General features: G+C 37.3%; 1 protein-coding gene across 8 annotated transcripts in view; it reads left to right on the plus strand.

Moving 5' to 3' along the window:
- Positions 1–18,643, plus strand: part of PTPN13 (protein tyrosine phosphatase non-receptor type 13) — a 222,311-nt gene that overhangs the window by 152,169 nt on the left and 51,499 nt on the right. For 6 of the 8 annotated variants that reach the window (XM_081238122.1, XM_081238123.1, XM_081238126.1 and 3 more), the window contains 7 exons: positions 773–829; positions 12,187–12,276; positions 12,823–12,930; positions 13,111–13,242; positions 14,623–15,086; positions 16,107–16,253; positions 17,534–17,627. In XM_081238122.1, coding sequence (XP_081094248.1) covers positions 773–829; positions 12,187–12,276; positions 12,823–12,930; positions 13,111–13,242; positions 14,623–15,086; positions 16,107–16,253; positions 17,534–17,627 — 1,092 coding nt within the window. The remainder of the gene's footprint in view (positions 1–772; positions 830–12,186; positions 12,277–12,822; positions 12,931–13,110; positions 13,243–14,622; positions 15,087–16,106; positions 16,254–17,533; positions 17,628–18,643) is intronic. The other 2 variants (XM_081238124.1, XM_081238125.1) reach the window with 2 other exon arrangements.

Genomic DNA, 18,643 nt, shown 5'->3' on the forward strand with positions numbered 1-18,643 from the left:
AATGGAGTCAAAGAGAACTACACTATAATTGATAAGTATTTATGGAAGGTCACATTACTTTATTAATATAGGTTTCTACAGCTTTCAGAGATTATACTACCATCAATTTAAATTGAATTGGTTAAAAAACTTTAAACAGATGAAAGACAAGACTCCATCTTATAGGTCACCCTATGCATTGAAAATAGCCTAAAAAGACACTGATTTAATCTTTCAGAAAATAATTTTCAAAGTGTATTCATATATAATGGGATCTCTTATAGATTCTAAGCTATTTTCATTAGGAAGGCTTTGTTCTACATAAAAATTCATCACATATCAGATATAGAGTAGTGAATATTCCATAGAAAAACACAAGTAAAATAAAATTCAACCATAAAAAAATTATTTTCTGCATTTATTTTTGATTGATTTTCATTCTTATCGAATATTGAACTTTCTTTTAACATTTGAACAGATACTTTTAAAACTCATTTTAGTTTCATCATTTCATATATGACATCAAAATGTCATTGTCAGAAACAATACATTTGTGTTTAAATTTATTCTGCAAAACAAGTTGATCTGCTTAACTTGGACATTAAAAGTAGTAAAAAAAAAAAAAAAAAAAAAAAAGCCCATTGTGGGGAGACATATTTTTCTGAGTGTAAATAAAAGAAATTGTTGCTGTCTTAATGTTTTGTTGATTTTTATGAATTTATCAGAAGAAATTACTTCTGTATATAGTATCTGACCATTTTTAAACTGTCTAATAATTTAATTTATACCACAGGAATGACTTTGCATAGTTCTGGAAATTCTTCATCCCAAGTACCCTTAAAAGAAAACGGTAGGTTTTCAAAATGTTTTTCCCCTCATTTCCATCATAATTTTTCTCTTGTACCTTGTAAGATAGTCATGGGCCTACTAATAAAGAGCTTTCAATTCCACGTCAAGGATTTTAGGCCTTACATTGGAGTCAGAAGAGAGTTGTGGTTTTCAGCATCTCAGTGATGTGATGGGACCTGTAGTTTAGACTAATGTTGATGAACTAGAGAAATGACAAATTCGAGATAAGGACACTAATTGGGGAGCTAAGGTAGCTTAGGTAGGAGATAATTTTGATTGAAAAGAGTTTTAACTGAGGGATGCTTCAACTGAATCTTGAAATAAAAGGAGTATTTATTCAGTCAGAATGGTGTGGATAAGTATTCCAGACCAAGGGCATAGTGTGATCAAAGACATGCAGACTTGTGAGAAGATAACAGATTCAGGGAGATGTAAGAATCTCAGTATGGAGGTATGCTGGGGCCAGAGTGAAGGTCAAAAACTAAATGGCGACCAGCTTTGAGTCTTATCATAAATCTTTTGGGAAGAATTTGAAGACTTTAAATGTTGAGATTAATAGTTTAGAAAGAATCTAAGAAGAAACAAAATTGTAGGAAAAAAACTTTGTGCAATGACTTGAAGGTCAGTGGGTTCACAATTTCTATAATTTAGGTTACAAAATACTTTCATGTACATTATTTGATTTTTCTAACAACCTTCATGGGTATAAAGAATATTATTATCACTATGTATATACTACTTTCCTCCAAAAATGTTTAAGTTTTACCCTCAAATTCTTAAAGTTGTAATAATCAGAAGCGTGATGAGAAGGAAGCAAATATGCTGATCACAGGTATTAATATAGTTAAACTTGATGAAGCTTTAAGTTTAGTTCTCATTTTCCTGAGAGCCAAGGCAAAAATGAAGGCATGAAAATTAGTTGAACCATATGAAACGGTTGTTTTTGTAGGTCAAAACTGTCAGACATCAGTAAGCTATTTTGTATAATTCTCATTCTCTGATAGAAATACACATACCAGTTCTTCAAGAGAGGAACATTTTTCTTGGAAGCAAAATTGTGTCCAAAAGTAAATCTTTTTACTTTTATAATATCTTAAATACTCATAGCAAATGAAAGATTTTTTCATCTCCTATTTTTTAATGTATTAATCCTTAAAATATCTGAGGGCATACCATTCAAGAAAAAGTCAGTTTATACTTAGACCTAAGTTACTAAGACCTTGTTATATAGCTTTTTGATGACCAAATGTCTTACATGGACTGAAGTTAGAATACCTCTGTACCTAAAATAGGTCAGTTATTAACATGTCCATAGCGGTTGTACTCATTGACTGACAGTTATTTAGTGCTTACGATGTGCCAAACACTGTTCTAAACACGTTATGTTTCTCTCTCAATCCCCACAACAATCCTGTTGAGCCAGAACTAATGTTACTTCCTTTTCACAAATGAGAAGCCAAAACACAGAAAGGTAGAGTTGCACAGTAGGTCATGGAGCTGGCAAAAGCTGGGGCCATGATTTGAATGCAGGATGTCTGTTTCCAGAGCCTATGCTCTAATCCACTCTTTAGACTGTCTCCTAGTATAATAATGCCTAATTATTTTTAGGTATTAGTTCTCCCAGATAAACTTTTGAAATAAGCTGGATAATAATCTATTCAAGGATGAGAGCCTGAAATGTGTTTTTACCTGGGTTCTAATGGAAAAGAATATGAATTTACATTGGGTACCAAATGAACATCATGTGCAGGGTAGGGTCTGTGTTTAAACCTCCAGGCACTCATCTTCCCACCTGCCCACTACAGAGGGGCCAACCCACCTTCCCATGGAGGTGTTCCCAGTTGGCTTATAGACAAGTTTATATTTTCTTCAAAATTCTCCTTCAGTCTGTCCAAGTAGCCCTGAATTAGTGCTCTGTTGAGAATTGAGTTTTGACATAATAGAGCTTGGCAAACATGTTTTTCCAAATAAGGTAACTGAAGATTAAAAAGTTAAATTACTTGCCCGTTGGTCAAATACAGGACTTTTTATTCTAATTTCAGGGTTTTTCATTGCTGAACAAGATTATTAAGAGAAAATTAGAAATGAGCATTAGTTAATACTGAATTATTTAACAGTTAATACAAGGACCAATGAATAAAATTCAGTCTTAACCTTTTACAACTTTCAGAGACCCATAAAGAGTGTGAAACTTAGAAGATAAAAGAAGAAAGGAAGGAGTCTTCCAATCTCGTGAAACAAATATGGAAAGGATTCCAATCCTTTGATTAATTGTGATTTCCAAAAAGAAATAAAGGTTGCTTAACCTTTCAAAAAATGGCACATGTTATAACAGTGCTTTTTTTCTTTTTTTTAAATTATAGTTGATTTACAATATTAGCTTCCATTGTTTAACATAGTGATTCAGTATTTTATACTCCATTAAAAGTTACAGTGGCTGTAATTCCCTGCGCTGTACAGTATATCCTTGTTGCTTATCTACTTTATACATGGTAGTTTATATCTCTTAATCCCATACCCCTATCTTGACCCTCCCCACTTCCATCTCCCCACTGGTGACTAGTGGTTTGTTTTCTTTATCTATGAGTCTGTTTCTGTTTTGCTATAGACATTTTTTTGTGTTTTTTTTTTTTGCGGCACGCGGACCTCTCACTGTTGTGGCCTCTCCCGTTGCGGAGCACAGGCTCCGGACGCGCAGGCTCAGCGGCCATGGCTCACAGGCCCAGCCACTCCGCGGCACGTGGGATCTTCCCGGACCGGGGCACGAACCCGTGTCCCCTGCATCGGCAGGCGGACTCTCAACCACTGCGCCACCAGGGAAGCCCTTTTTTTTTTTTTCATCATTGTTTGTTTGCTCTTTAGTTCTTCTAGGTCCTTGTTAAGCATTTCTTGTAGTTTCTCTATTCTATTTCCAAGATTTTGGATCGTCTTTACTGTCATTACTTTGAATTGTTTTTCAGGTAGACTGCCCATTTCCTCTTCATTTGTTCGGTCTGGTGGGTTTATACCTTGCTCTTTCATCTGCTGCATATTTCTCTGTCTTCTCATTTTGTTTAACTTACAGTATTTGGGGTCTCCTTTTCACAGGCTGCACGTTCGTAGTTCCCATTTTTTTTAGTGTCTGCCTCCAGTAGGTGAAGTTGGTTCAGTGGCTTGTGTAGGCTTCCTGGTGGAGGGTAGTGGTGTCTGTGTTCTGGTGGGTGGGGCTGGATCTTGTCTTTCTGGTGGGTAGGGCCACGTCCGGTGGTGTGTTTGGGGTGTCTGTGAACTTAGTATGATTTTAGGCAGCCTCTTTGCTAATAATGGGTGGGGTTGTATTCCTGTCTTGCTAGTTGATTGGCATGGGGCATCCAGCACTGGAGCTTGCTGGCCATTGGGTGGAGCTGCGTCTTACTGTTGCAATGGAGATCTCTGGGAGAGTTCTCGCCAATTGATATCATGTGGGGCTGGGAGGTCTCTGGTGGTCCAGTGTCCTGAAATCAGCTCTCCCACCTCAGAGGCTCAGGCCTGAACCAGGCCGGAGCACAAAGACCCAGTCAGCCACACAGCTCAGAAGAAAAGGGAGAATAAAAAAAAGAAAAAAATAATAATAGTAAATTGTTTTAATTATTAAAATAGAAAATAATAATGTTAAAAAAAGAAGAGAGCAACCAAACCAATAAATAAATCCACCAATGATAACAAGCGCTAAAAACTATTGTAAGATAAACCTAAAAATCAGAAACAAATCAGTTGCAGACAGCAAACCCCAAGTCTACAGTTGCTTCCAAAGTCCACTGTCTCAATTTTGGGATGACTCATTGTTTATTCAGGTATTCCACAGATGCAGGGTACATCAAGTTGATTGTGAGGATTTAGTCTGCTGCTCCGGACACTGCACGGAGAAATTTCCCTTTCTCTTCTGTGTTCGCACAGCTCCTGGGGTTCACCTTTGGTTTTGGGCCAACCTCTGCATGTAGGTTGCCCTCAGGCATCTGTTCCCGCCCAGACAGGACAGGGTTAAAGCAGCGGCTGATTAGGGGGCTCTGGCTTACTCATGCCCAGGGGAGGGAGGGTATGGTAGTTATAATTGGAATGCTGGCCGAGCCTGCGGCAGCAGAAGCCAACATGGCATTGCAACAGCCTGAGGTGCACCGTGTGTTCTCCCAGCCAGCTTGTCCCTGGATCACAGGACCCTGGCCGTGGCATGTTGCACACGCTCCCAGGGCTGTGTGGATAGTGACCTGTGCTTGCACACAGGATTCTTGGTGGCTGCAGCAGCAGCGTTAATGTTTCATGCCTGTCTCTGGGATCTGAGCTGATAGCCATGGCCCATGCCCATCTCTGGAGCTTGTTTAGGCAGTGCTCTGCCTGCTTGTTTAGGCAGACAGGGAAGGAATCCCCTCCAGTCGCACACCCTGAAACAATGCTCTCTTGCCCTTTTGGCAGCTCCAGCCTTTTTCCCAGACTCCCTCCCGGCTAGCTGTGGCGCAGTAGCCCCTTTCAGGCTGTGTTCACACAGCCAACCCCAGTCCTCTCCCTGGAATCTGACCTCTGACGCCTGAGCCTCAGCTCCCAGCCGCCACCTGCTCTGGTGGGTGAGCAGACAAGCCTCTCAGGCTGGTGAGTGCTGGTCGGCACTGATCCTCTGTGTGGGAATCTCTCCGCTTTGCCCTCTGCACCCCTGTTGCTGCACTCTCCTCCATGGCTCCGAAGCTTCCCACCCCCATCTCCACCAGTGAAGGGGCTTCTAGTGTGTGGAAACTTTTCCTCCTTCACAGCTCCCTCCCAGAGGTGCAGGTCCCATCCCTATTCTTTTGTCTCTGTTTTTTCTTTTATCTTTTGCCCTACCCAGGTATGTGGGGTGTTTCTTGCCTTTTGGGCAGTCTCAGGTCTTCTGCCAGCATTCAGTAGGCGTTCTGTAGGAGTTGTTCCACATGTTGATGTATTTTTTATGTATTTGTGGGGAGGAAGGTGATCTCCATGTCTTACTCCACCGCCATCTTGAAAGTCCTCCTGATGTTGGCTAAAGGTTTATCAATTTTGCTTATCTTTCAAAAAACTAGCTCTTGGTTTCACTGATCTTTTCTGTTGTTTTTTTGGTCTCTATTTTTTTTTTTAATTTCCTCTCTGATCTTTATTATTTCCTTCCTTCAGCTGACTTTGGGCTTTGTTCTTTTTCTCTTTCCTTTAGTTGGTAGGTTAGGTTGCTTATTTGATATTTTTCTTGTTCTTGAGGAAGGCCTGTATGACTATAAACTTCCCTCTTGGAACTGCTTTTGCGGGCTTCCCTGGTGGCATAGTGGTTGAGAGTCTGCCTGCCGATGCAGGGGACACGGATTCATGCCCCGGTCCGGGAAGATCCCACATGCCGTGGAGTGGCTGGGCCTGTGAGCCATGGCCGCTGAGCCTGTGCGTCCGGAGCCTGTGCTCTGCAACGGGAGAGGCCACAACAGTGAAAGGCCCGTGTACCACAAAAAAAAAAAAAAAAAAAAGAACTGCTTTTGCTACATCTCATAATTTTGGAGAATTGTGTTTCCATTTTCATTTGTCTTAAGGTATTTTCTGATTTCCTCTTTGATTTCTTCATTGACCCATTGGTTTTTTCAGTAGCATGTTGTTTAGTCTCCACATGTTTGTTCTTTTCCCATTTTTCTTTCTGTAATTGATTTCTAGTTTCATACCATTTTGGTAGGTCTAAGTGCTTGACATAATTTCTGTCGTCTTAAATTTGTTGGGACTTGTTTTGTTGAGACCTTATCTATCCTGGAGAATGTTCCATGTGTATTTGAAAAGCATATGTATTTTGCTGTTTTGGGATGGAATTTCCTGTAGATATCTGTTAAATCCAACTGGCCTGTTGTATCATGTAAGACTACTGTTGGCTTATTGATTTCCTGTCTGGCTGATCTGTCCATTGATGTCAGTGGGGTATTAAAGTCCTCCAGCCATCCATGGGGGCTCATGTCCACTTTGCAGGACCCCAGGACTAGAGCACCCAGTCTGCGGCTCTCACCGCTTACTCCCCAAAGCTGGTCTCTGCCCATGTATTTTCCCTTTTCCTCTGAGTCCTCTTCCAGGGGCACAGGTCCTGACCTGATCATTTTTGTTTCCTTCCTACCTGACTACATGTGAGTCTTTCTTACAGCCTTGGTTGTACAGGAGTCTTTCTGCCAGTTTCTAGTGAGAATTGTTCCACACATAGACTTGTTTTGATGTATTCATTGGGGTGGGTGTGGGTTCCATGTCTTCTTATTCCACCATCGTGATCAACCCCTCTAATATTCCTCATTAAGAGAGTCAAAAAGTAAAAACATTTAAAAAATGTGTAGAACTTGTGCAAGGCTTGTGTAAAATTGGTTTGCAGTTTTTCTTGTTTTATTATAATTGAGGATTACTGTACAATTGAAAAGTAACTTTTAGCTGGATTTGTCACCTTCCTTCCTGTTCAAACCACAAAATGGGATCAAACACCAAACTCTTAACAAAAACAAAATGCAAAAAGCAAAAAAACCCATGTGAAAAAGCTTATTCTTGTGCAAAGTAACTTGTACGGACAGTTAAGTAAACTTTTTCCCCAATATTAGAACTGATTATTGTCTTTATGACCATCCTTAATTCCTAGTAATAAAATGTTGTACAGTAGATTAGTTTTTAGTCAGATGTCAAGGACCAATGTAACTTTAAATGCTAGTTTTTTTTTCACCTAAAGTTTAATTAGAATACATACAAAGTTGAAAATTATAATAAAAAATAAAAGTCCAAAGTGCTCACAAAGGATTCAACAGATATGAGAGTTAACCAGAAACAAAAGACAGAGTCAAATAAATTGAGAACTGAAAGGAACTAAAAAGTTTATCTAAACCAAACCTTTCCATTCTATGAATGAGTTAAATGAGTCCCAGAAATGTTATATGGCTCATGTTCACTCAGCTAATTCATGCTAGCACAGAAATAAAACACCAAAATTTCCATTATGATCCTCCTTACCTACTGCCGGAGCAGTTAGTGTATTAAGTAATATAACAATGAAAAATACCTCTCTTTGTTTTTATACCAATGTGGTGTTACTGACCCATCATCCCCGAGTTTGAATTGGGTCTTTTTCCCTAGAGTGAGTGATGAATTTATCCGGAGCCTCCTCTACCTATATAGTCCAGTTCCTCTTAGAATCAGTGGCATGGAGCTGCCCGATAGTTGACAAGGGTCTAGATCTATAACCAAGAAAATGAATTTTTCTTGCAAAAAGATTGTTGACTCACTTAAATTGATTATATGACTTTGCCCTTATCAGAAACATGCTTTTACTAGGAAATTCAAATAGTTTACTCGTAGATGTATCTATCATTAGTATCCACAGTTATTCTAGTTGGGGACTGAATATGTCCACATGAACCTTGTGAGAGATGAGAAAGGCAACATTGGAACAACAATCTCAAATGCAGAGAGGGTGTACATTTAATTTCTAAATTATACATTTATCAATTATTCTTAAGATATTTCCCAGGTAAACATTATAGGGAATGACACCAGCATGTATTAATTAAAGAAATGGAAATTTCTATTTGAGCCTCTTTTACACGTTAAAATATCTGCAGAATTTGCTGTGGTCATAAAGTATATTAGTGGGAAAAGAAAATTCTTTTAAAGATGTAAAAATATGTATTCCTTGAATATTAATGCTTGTTTCCATACAGTAATTAAAATAACTCAGAGGGCTTCCCTGGTGGCGCAGTGGTTGAGAGTCTGCCTGCCCATGCAGGGGACGCGGGTTCGTGCCCCGGTCCGGGAGGATCCCACATGCCGCGGAGTGGTTGGGCCTATGAGCCATGGCCGCTGAGCCTGCACGTCCGGAGCCTGTGCTCTGCACCGGGAGAGGCCACAACAGTGAGAGGCCCGCTTACCGCAAAAAAAAAAAAAAAAAACCTCAGAAATGTCTTGGTACTTGAAATATCTAGCTCCTCACTTTCAATGATTCATAAATTCTACTTAATCCTCATTGAATTCTATAACTTTAAATTTAGTTGGGTTCTTATGTACTATATATCCTCAGATACTTCCTTCTCTTTTATTTTTAGCCAATGGAAAAGTATTTTGAACATCTATATGAATATAATACCAGATAAATAGAAACTCAACATGTGCACAGTAGTGTCTAGTAACATGTAGGTCTACACCAACATCCTTTCTTCCTCTATCCCCACATTAATAAGTCACTTTATATCATGGCGGCAGAAGGGAGGGTTCCCTATTAAAAAGAGTAGGTTAGCAAAGCTTCCCTTTCCCAAATAATATTCAGCTCCACCCAACTCAAACCTTTTACTCCAGCCAAGCTGATCTGTGACGTTTTTGCAGAGCCTTTTCTGCCTTTTTTCCATCTCAGCTTTTGTTAATGCCTTACTTGTTATGTATAACCATCTCCCTAATCCACTTATTAAAACTCTACCTCATGTCCTTGAAGTCTTCTTTATTTCTGGCAAGAAGAAACCTTTCCTCTCTTACAGCTGACTCATGCCTTCATAATACAACTATTTCTCTGAGTTCTTAACATTCTATTTATCAATCAGACTAAATCTTTGCTCTTCTAGCCTGATCTGATTGCGCTTACATTTATTATGCTAGCAGCTTTCATATTATCTCTTTTTATTTTCCCCAATTGCCTAATGTGAGACTTTCACAGGAAAATTATTCAGCAAACATCTGAAAGGTGAAAGTATAATTGAATGAATTAATATTCATATCTCACTGATGAGTCCTTGAAAACAGAGAGCCTAATCTATTACTTCTAGTTAGAGAAATAAATAACATAAAAACATTGCACATTTTGTGTGTGTGGGTCTATACACATATTCCAATATTGTTTACCTGGGAAATGTTTTAATATACATATACACATATACATTTATTAGCCACATAAATAACCAATCTTGTTAGTACATATGTTGGAAATGAAAATAAAGAAATGAAATGGCATTTTTATTCTTTGAATCAATACCTTTGACTTGTAACAGATACTCCTTAGGAACATTCAGAATATTGATCACTTTTATAATTGAAGGCAGAAACACTCTGTCTAAAACAAACGGACTCTGTCTTCAGAATGGTGATAAAAGTTTACATTTAATACCTAACATGACCTCATCCCTTATTTGTTTTATTTTATGGGTTCATTCTGTTGTATTTTTTCTTTGGTTCTAGCTGAAAATTAGACCTAATTGTCTGTTTTAGGCTAAAAGTATCTTGGATACCTAGATAATATTAAGTTAGGCAATAACTAATTCATGAACTTTATGCTTGTTTGTATAAACCAAATATATAAGGCTCTTCACACCATTGTCCAGTGATCTTTTTTTTTGGAATCTCATTAATTAATTAGAAATGCTGAACTACTACCGCTCCTATTAATTATAACTAAGTTTATAACTAAGTTTTGGTCAAAAAGAAACGAGAATAGGGACGTGTATACTACAGGGAGCTAGTAAACTTGCACTAGTACTTGGTGTTTAAGGGACAAGATTAATTGACTCCAGAGAGCAAATGGTTGTTATTGTTTTCTGAAATTAATGGAGTTTATTTCTAGAATATGAAGTATCACATTTTCATCATTTAAATATGTTGTGTAACAGACTTACTATTTATAACATATTAATACAATTTTAAATCCATGGGTAGTCATATGTTGGCAGATAATCTCTAGTTTTCAAAAAGCTTCAATATGCTTAAGAACTATGTAGAGGTGAATTTGCAGATTTAGTTTAAACAAATATCTTTCTGAGTGTGTTGAACTCATTTACCACCACCTCACACACAGACCAGTGTAAACTATTAAATTACAGGTGATGTTAAGAAGTGTATTAATTTACTAGAGCTGCCATAACAAGATCCCACAGATTGGGTGCCTTAAACAACATAAATTTATGTTCTCACAGTTCTGGAGGCTAGAAGTCTGAGATCAAGGTGTCAACAGCATTGATTTCTTCTGAGACCCCTCTCCTTGGTTTTGTCGGTGGAGCTATTCCTCTTTCTTCACATAGTCTTCCCTCTGTGCACACACGTCTGTATCCAAATTCCCTCTTATAAGGATATCAGTCATATTGAATTAGGCCACCCTAAAGACCTCATTTTAACTTATCTTTTTAAAAACCTATCTCCAAATATGGTTAACTTCTGAGGTACTAGGAGTTAAGGTTTCAACATATTTATTTGGAGGAAAGGGAGGAGCAACACATTTCAGCCCATAACAAGAAGTGTGTGTATGTGTGTGTGTTTTCACATGCTCTAATTATTAAGTAAATGAACTAATTTTATTAAGATGACAATTAAGTGGTATATTTATTGGTTTAATTTACGAGATATTTGTGAATGATCAGCTTACTTTAAAAAAAAACCCAAGTAGAAATAAGAAAAAGTAAATTTTAGTTCTGATGCCAACATTCACTCAATGTATTTAGCTAGCATTTATCAAAAACTTCAGGCATTTTGCTGGCCAGTGATACTAGCTGATAATGTTGAGCAAGTCATGAACTATTAGTCCTCATCTGCAAAACAATGATTAGAAATCTCTTTGCTTACCTCGTGAGATTGTTCCACAAATAAAATAAGAAACGGAAGTCCTTTGAGAATGTGCCAGCCAAGTCATTATTAATGGGATTTAAAAGAATAAATCCTGTTTCTTCGTGTTGCTCTTTTACCCTAGAACTTACATGAATGTTTTACACATTATAAGTAGAAATGCCAACCACTTATTAGTGGGAAATTCTTTTTTTTTTTTTTTTTTTTTTGCGGTACGTGGGCCTCTCACTGCTGTGGCCTCTCCCGTTGCGGAGCACAGGCTCCGGACGCGCAGGCTCAGCGGCCATGGCTCACGGGCCCAGCCGCTCCGCGGCATGTGGGATCTTCCCGGACCGGGGCATGAACCTGTGTCTCCTGCATCGGCAGGCAGACTCTCAACCACTGCGCCACCAGGGAAGCCCGGGAAATTCTTAACATATTGAGCAGTATCAAATTCAGGAAGTCACCTGTCATATAACAGAAAGACATGAAGTCTGACAACCTAAGTTGAAGGTTCACCTCTTGCCTGTACTAGCTGAGTAAACCTGCTCAAATCATTTCACCTCTTGAGATCTATTTATGCATTTGTAACTGAAATATATCAATACATATTTCACAGGGAACCATGTATAAGGAATAAATGTGATAGCATAATCATTTGGTAAACTATAACTCACTATCAACATATAAGATAATGGCATATTATTTAAAATATGATTTTAAAGTGACCGAGCAATCTGTTAGTGAGCTTTATTTAAATCAAAACAAGCGGTCTAATGCCCAAGCATGTTATGTTTATTTTATCTTAAAATTATGCATTTCCAATAGATGTGCTGCACAAAAGATGGAGCATAGTATCTTCACCAGAAAGGGAGATCACCCTGGTTAACCTGAAAAAAGATACGAAGTATGGCTTAGGTAAGTCACTGAGATTCTTAAAGGTCTGTGAAATTCAAAGAGAAAAAGTCAGTTGCATAGCATTGGCATTGAGGCCCCAGCCCACTTCTGCCTACCTGCATCCCCTTTACCCAACCTGCCCAGTCAGGAAATGTCAAAGATGAAATGCTTACAAGCAATATTTCCACCAAATTTAAGTCCCATCTCACATGTGTTACCTATTAAATCATATTTGATATGAGACTCTACACTTCTATGTGTCACGAAGGCTAATCATTAGTCCTTGAAAGCACCATTATCATGAAGATCCTTTTATTTTTATTTCTACTTATTTTTTATTGAGATATAGTTGATTTATAATATAAGTTTCAGATGTACAACATAGTGATTCACAATTTTTAAAGGTTATACTCCATTTATAGTTATAAAATATTGGCTATACTTCTGTGCTATATAATATATTCTTGTAGCTTATTTATTTTATACATAGTAGTTTGTACCTCTTAATCCCCTACCCCTATCTTGCCTCTCCCCATGAAGATCTTTTTAAAATGTGCTATTTCACAGGATTTCAAATTATTGGTGGAGAAAAAATGGGAAGACTGGATCTAGGTATATTTATTAGTTCAATTACCCCTGGAGGACCAGCTGACTTGGATGGATGCTTAAAGCCAGGTATTTATTTTTAGGTAATTTAGGTAATTTCCTAAGTACTTAACTGACAGGCATGAATTTGCACAGATGGCAAAAGTAGAACTTGGGCAAAACAAAAATAATGAGGGGCAGGTAGCATTTCTAAGATATAGCATGAATTTCTCTTTGATATAGAAAATACTGGATTGTCTATTTTTACAGGAGACCGTTTGATATCTGTGAATAGTGTGAGTCTGGAGGGGGTCAGCCACCATGCTGCAATTGAAATTCTGCAAAATGCACCTGAAGACGTGACACTTGTTATCTCTCAGCCAAAAGAAAAGATATCCAAAGGTAATGTTGTGAATGTCTCTTAGCTGTGTGTTCTGTTTCACTTTCCACAAAAATTTCAATACGTGGAACATTAAATTAGATTTAAATTTATTTCCTTTCTGAAAATTTAATATGTGTAGTTCTGATTGCTTTAATTTTATGCATCAGCATAACTTTTTCATTCATCACTTCTAAGATTTTCTGTCTTATTCCTCTTTAGTAATACATGCATAAAAATGGATTTGTTGGCAAAATCAATATCACTTAATTAAATTCTGAGTACTCGGTGTGTTCCATCACTTCTTAGGCCAAATCAGAAATAAAATTCTTAATCATTGCCTAATTAATATAGTTATATAACAGTTACCTATGAAGTCCTGTCGTGAACCCGATTATAAAAGGAAAAGGATACCAGCACACCAGAAATGTAGAAGCAAGACCGTATCGTTTTGTCTCATAATCCCTGCCATTAGCATGTTGTGACAAAAAAGGCACTTGACAGTGATCAGATGACTTGAGTTCAAGCCATACCTGAGCCACTTATTAGCTGTGTGACTTAAATCCTCTTGAGCTATGGTTGTTTTTCTTTCTTTAAAGCGGATACAGTGACCTGGCCCTGCCTTGTCTGTCTTTCACAGAGTTGTCACGAGGATCAAGTGGTGGGGCAGTGTTAGAAAGCAGCACACACAGCACGTGCAGTGAGCAGTGGGAAGGTCTCTGAGTCCGGGGCAGATTCTGTCTCACTGCTTAACACTGTATATTTCTTACTGACTTTTAGGAATTCTTTGTATATTATTTAAGTTTTCCTTGATTTTGCTTGCCATGTAAGACTTTTCATTTCTAATAAACTTGCATCTGTAATTCTTTTACGCATGTCACCTGTGGATTGTGTCTTAGGAAAGCTTTCGTAAGTGGCTTTTTGAAAGAACTATGTATGTAAGGAATTTGGAGTTGCCTTCCTTGATAATTACTTGGAGTCCAAAAAATGCAGTCTGATAGGACAATATAAAACAAGTAAATATATAACCATTAAATAAGGATCAAGGATTTTTGGAGATTCAAGTTACCTCTAGTTAGGGAATTGAGAAAGTCTTCACAGGGGAGACTCACTAGAAATAGGTCTTGGAGAATGGAAATGAGGAGTTTAGGCAAAGGGGGTCCACATTTGCATAGAAGCTGCGGAAAGAAAGACCCAAAGAGGAAGCAAAGGAAACAGAAAGCATCTGCTACATTTGCTGAGTCCTTGTCATGTTTCCAAGCCCTGGCTCAGGTGTTGTACATGTGTTATCCTGTGTAAAATCCTCCCAGCAATCACCAGGGAACATTGTGCATGTATGTAAGCACAAACATGTGTCACTAACCTGTTATCCTCATTGACGGATTTTGACTTTGGCTTTTCAGTGCCTTCTACTCCTGTGCACATTGGCATTGGCATGAAAAACTACATGAAGAAAGCTTCCTACGTTCAAGACAGTGCTGTAAATTCTTCTGAGGACCACGGCTGCCCACGTGGCACCCCAAGGCACATCGCAGATAGCTCATTTGGGCTGTCTGGGGGCCTGCGGGAGGGAAGCCTGAGTTCTCAAGATTCCAGGACTGAGAGTGCCAGCTTGTCCCAGAGCCAGGTCAATGGTTTCTTTGTCAGCCATGTAGGTGACCAAAGCTGGCAGGAATCACAGCACGGCAGCCCTTCCCCATCTGTGATATCCAAAGCCACTGAGAAAAAGGGGACTTCTACTGACAGTAACCAAAACAAAGCTAAAAAATCAGGCATGTATGATGCAACAGATTACTCTGACCGTGGAGAATCAGACATGGATGAAGCCACTTATTCCAGCAGTCGGGATCATCAAACACCAAAAAAGGCATTGTTTAATTTGAATCTTTGTTTTTTTCACTTAACAAAGCAAACAACAGCAAATATATTATAGAGCACAATAATCTACTATAAACTGAGTACATTGCTCTGGAAAGGAGAAATAGTTTATATATTATGCTACTAACTGCTACTGCATTTGATGCTAACTTTCAGAGAAATTAGCAGCTTTGAATACTAACTCCAAAATGGCTGTCATTCTGGGAATGTGCTACGTGATTACACAAAGGAATGAATAATCAGATTATGATTGTTTTCTATAAATTGTTTATCTCTTGATATTTATATTAATAAGAGAATTTAATATCTGAAAAAATTGTTCCTAAATAGTTCATATAATGGACAGTTGACTTTACTACTGATAGCCTAATTTATTCTGAAGTTCTGAATGTATGATAATAATAGCAACAAAATAGAACATTGTTCATTTCCTAGAAATTTTAGAAATGATATTAATTTATACTCATATTCACAAGCGGGTTCAGAAAAGAACCTTAAGCCCTTTGTTCATTGAAAAACATTCCTCGTAAGAGAGTTATGTCCTTATAAACTGGGCTTAGCTGTTGTGTCTGTGTTTATAGCAGATTTGTAAACATTAGCAAAATAAACATGAGGCCTCCTCATCTTAAAGGCCCAAGTTAAAAGCTACTGCTTGATATGTATTGTTTTTTAAATGAAATGGAAATACTTTCTAAATTTGAGTGTATAAAAAGCATTGGATAAGGATTATGTAAAAGCCAGGTTTGAATTGGGTTCTGGCTTCCCTCTGCCATATCTGTTTGACCTGAAGAAAGCCCTTTAATCTCTAGACCTCAATTTCCTCAACCATAAACTATGAAGGCATTGGATTAGTTGATCCCTAAGATCTCTTCCAAACTTCATGATCTTCAGATCTACTCTGTCCCTTAATGTCTTACTTTTTCTTAATTTTTTTAAAAAAAACACATATCGATCTTCCATTCAGTTTGACTCTAACAAGAAATCCTTTTGTTTGTTTTTCTTTGTTAAGGAATCTTCCTCCTCAATGAATACATCCAACAAAATGAATTTTAAAACTTTTCCTTCATCACCTCCTAAACCTGGAGATACCTTTGAGGTTGAACTGGCTAAAAATGAAAACAGCTTGGGGATAAGTGTCACGGTACTGTTTGACAAGGTTTTCAAATGTTTTCTCTTCTCCATTTCCAGCAGCCTACTGTATGTCAATTTATTAATTGAATTATTTTGCTTCAAAAGGGAAACTTGTCAAATATTTCCAAAATTAAAAATTGAATTATATCTTAAGACTTCTTTTAAAAAACTTGAGTGTGCTACTCACTTTTTCCTGTGGTTTAAAAGAAATTAGACAAATGCTGTTTTCCCCCATAGATCTCATACTTGCTTAATCTGAATACAAGACTTGAAAAATATAAAATTATGTTCTGTTTGTTAATAAGTAACATACTTATTAACAAATAAGTATGTTTTGTATACATTTGACATCTTCTGCATTAGCATGGAATAATACATTTTAACCTACATTATAAATAAGTAAAGTCTAATAAATATTTATATGGCCTTTCGCTTCATAATACATCTTAAAATGTAAATATGATTAGTATCTTAATATTGGAAGTTCCCAAGAATATATGTAGTACTTTTAAAGTAGTTAAAATATGAGCATAGGCTATTTGATGAAATTACTTTAGAATTCTATTAATGAATACACTGTACCCTAAGTGTAACATTATCATTTATGACATTTGAAGGATATTGTTAGTCATGAAAAGCCATTTAGAAGTAAGGTAGAAATAGCACTCTTAACATATAGAGATCAAAAAGCAAACCTACTTTTCTTTCAGTTTTAATAATACCGTAACCCTTTCCCCCTTGTTCGTAACTTCTTTGGAATTTTATTATCTTCCTATTGTGAAGGGAAATAAAAGCTGAATATCCACAAGAGATGGAGAATCTACCCATTAGATCTCATCTACACTGTAACAAAACTTCTATACCAACATCTTTTAAAATGAAAAGAAAATTTTCCCTTGATTCATGAGATTTGCTTTCAGATTAGCAAATATGATCTGAAGTATATTATTCCATATGCTGTTTTTTCTGACAGTTATATTCTCACACTAATTTTGCATGGATGGATTTTTGCTTGCTGCTTGTGCGTAATGCATGGTATAGACTTATAAAAGGAAGAGCAACTCCTCATACAGTCAAGACCTGGCATGTTGTTATTTTCTGAATAAAGAATTTTTCTAAAAAAGTAACTGCTTTAACATTTGGAAAACTTACTAGAAATATTCTTGGGTATTGAAGTAATTGCATGTGCTGATGTGATGCTGCTGCTTTGGCTGATGAATTGAATGCTTTCTATGTCTCAGATTTGAAAGATAGAGTGGGAAATTTTTCATATTACAAAATGCTATTTTATTTGCCTTTGCTTAGGGAGGTGTGAATACCAGTGTCAGACATGGTGGCATTTATGTGAAAGCTGTTATTCCCAAGGGAGCAGCAGAGTCTGATGGCAGAATTCACAAAGGTAGAGTGTTTATGTGTATGGGAATTACATATAGGATTATCACTTCAACAAATAAAGAAGAAATTGGAAAGTTGATACAGACGTTCAAATTATTCATAATATGAAATAAGAACATATCAATTATTTTAAGACTATGGCATTAAAAAATTCCTTGATATAATTCAAAAAAAATTTTTTTGGAGTATAATTGCTTTACAATGTTGTGTTAGTTTCTGCTGTAGAACAAAGTGAATCAGCTACATGTATACATATATCCCCTCCCTCTTGAGCCTCCCTCCCACCACCAACCCCCACCCCCACACGTATCCCACCCCTCTAGGTCATCACAGAGCACTGAGCTGAGCTCCCTGTGCTATACGGAGCTGTAGCAGCAGCTTCCCACTAGCTATCTGTTTTACACATGGTAGTGTATATATGTCAGTGCTACTCTCTCAATTCGTCCCACCCTCCCCTGCCCGCGCTGTGTCCACAAGTCCGTTCTCTACATCTGTGTCTCTTTTCCTGCCTTGCAAATAGGTTCATCAGTACCATTTTTCTAGATTCCATATATATGTGTTAATATATGATATTTGTTTTTCTCTTTCTGACTTACTTCACTCTGTATGACAGACTGACTCTAGGTCCATCCACATCACTACAAATCACCCAGTTTCGTTCCTTTTTATGGCTGAGTAATATTCCATTGGATATATGTACCACATCTTCTTTATCCATTCATCTGTCGATGGACATTTAGCTTGCTTCCATGTCCTGGCTATTGTAAATAGTGCTGCAGTGAATATTGGGTACATGTATCTTTTTGAATTATGTTTTTCTCAGGGTATGTGCCCAGTAATGGGATTGCTGGGTCATATAGTAGTTCTATTTTTAGTTTTTGTTTTTTGTTGGGTTTTTTTTTTAACACCTTTATAGGAGTATAATTGCTTTACAGTGGTGTGTTAGTTTTTGCTTTATAACAAAGTGAATCAGTTATACATATACATATATCCCCATATCCCCTCCCTCTTGCATCTCCC

Source organism: Mesoplodon bidens (assembly GCF_964165515.1).
Source record: "Mesoplodon bidens genome assembly, chromosome: 1".
NCBI lineage: Eukaryota > Metazoa > Chordata > Mammalia > Artiodactyla > Ziphiidae > Mesoplodon > Mesoplodon bidens.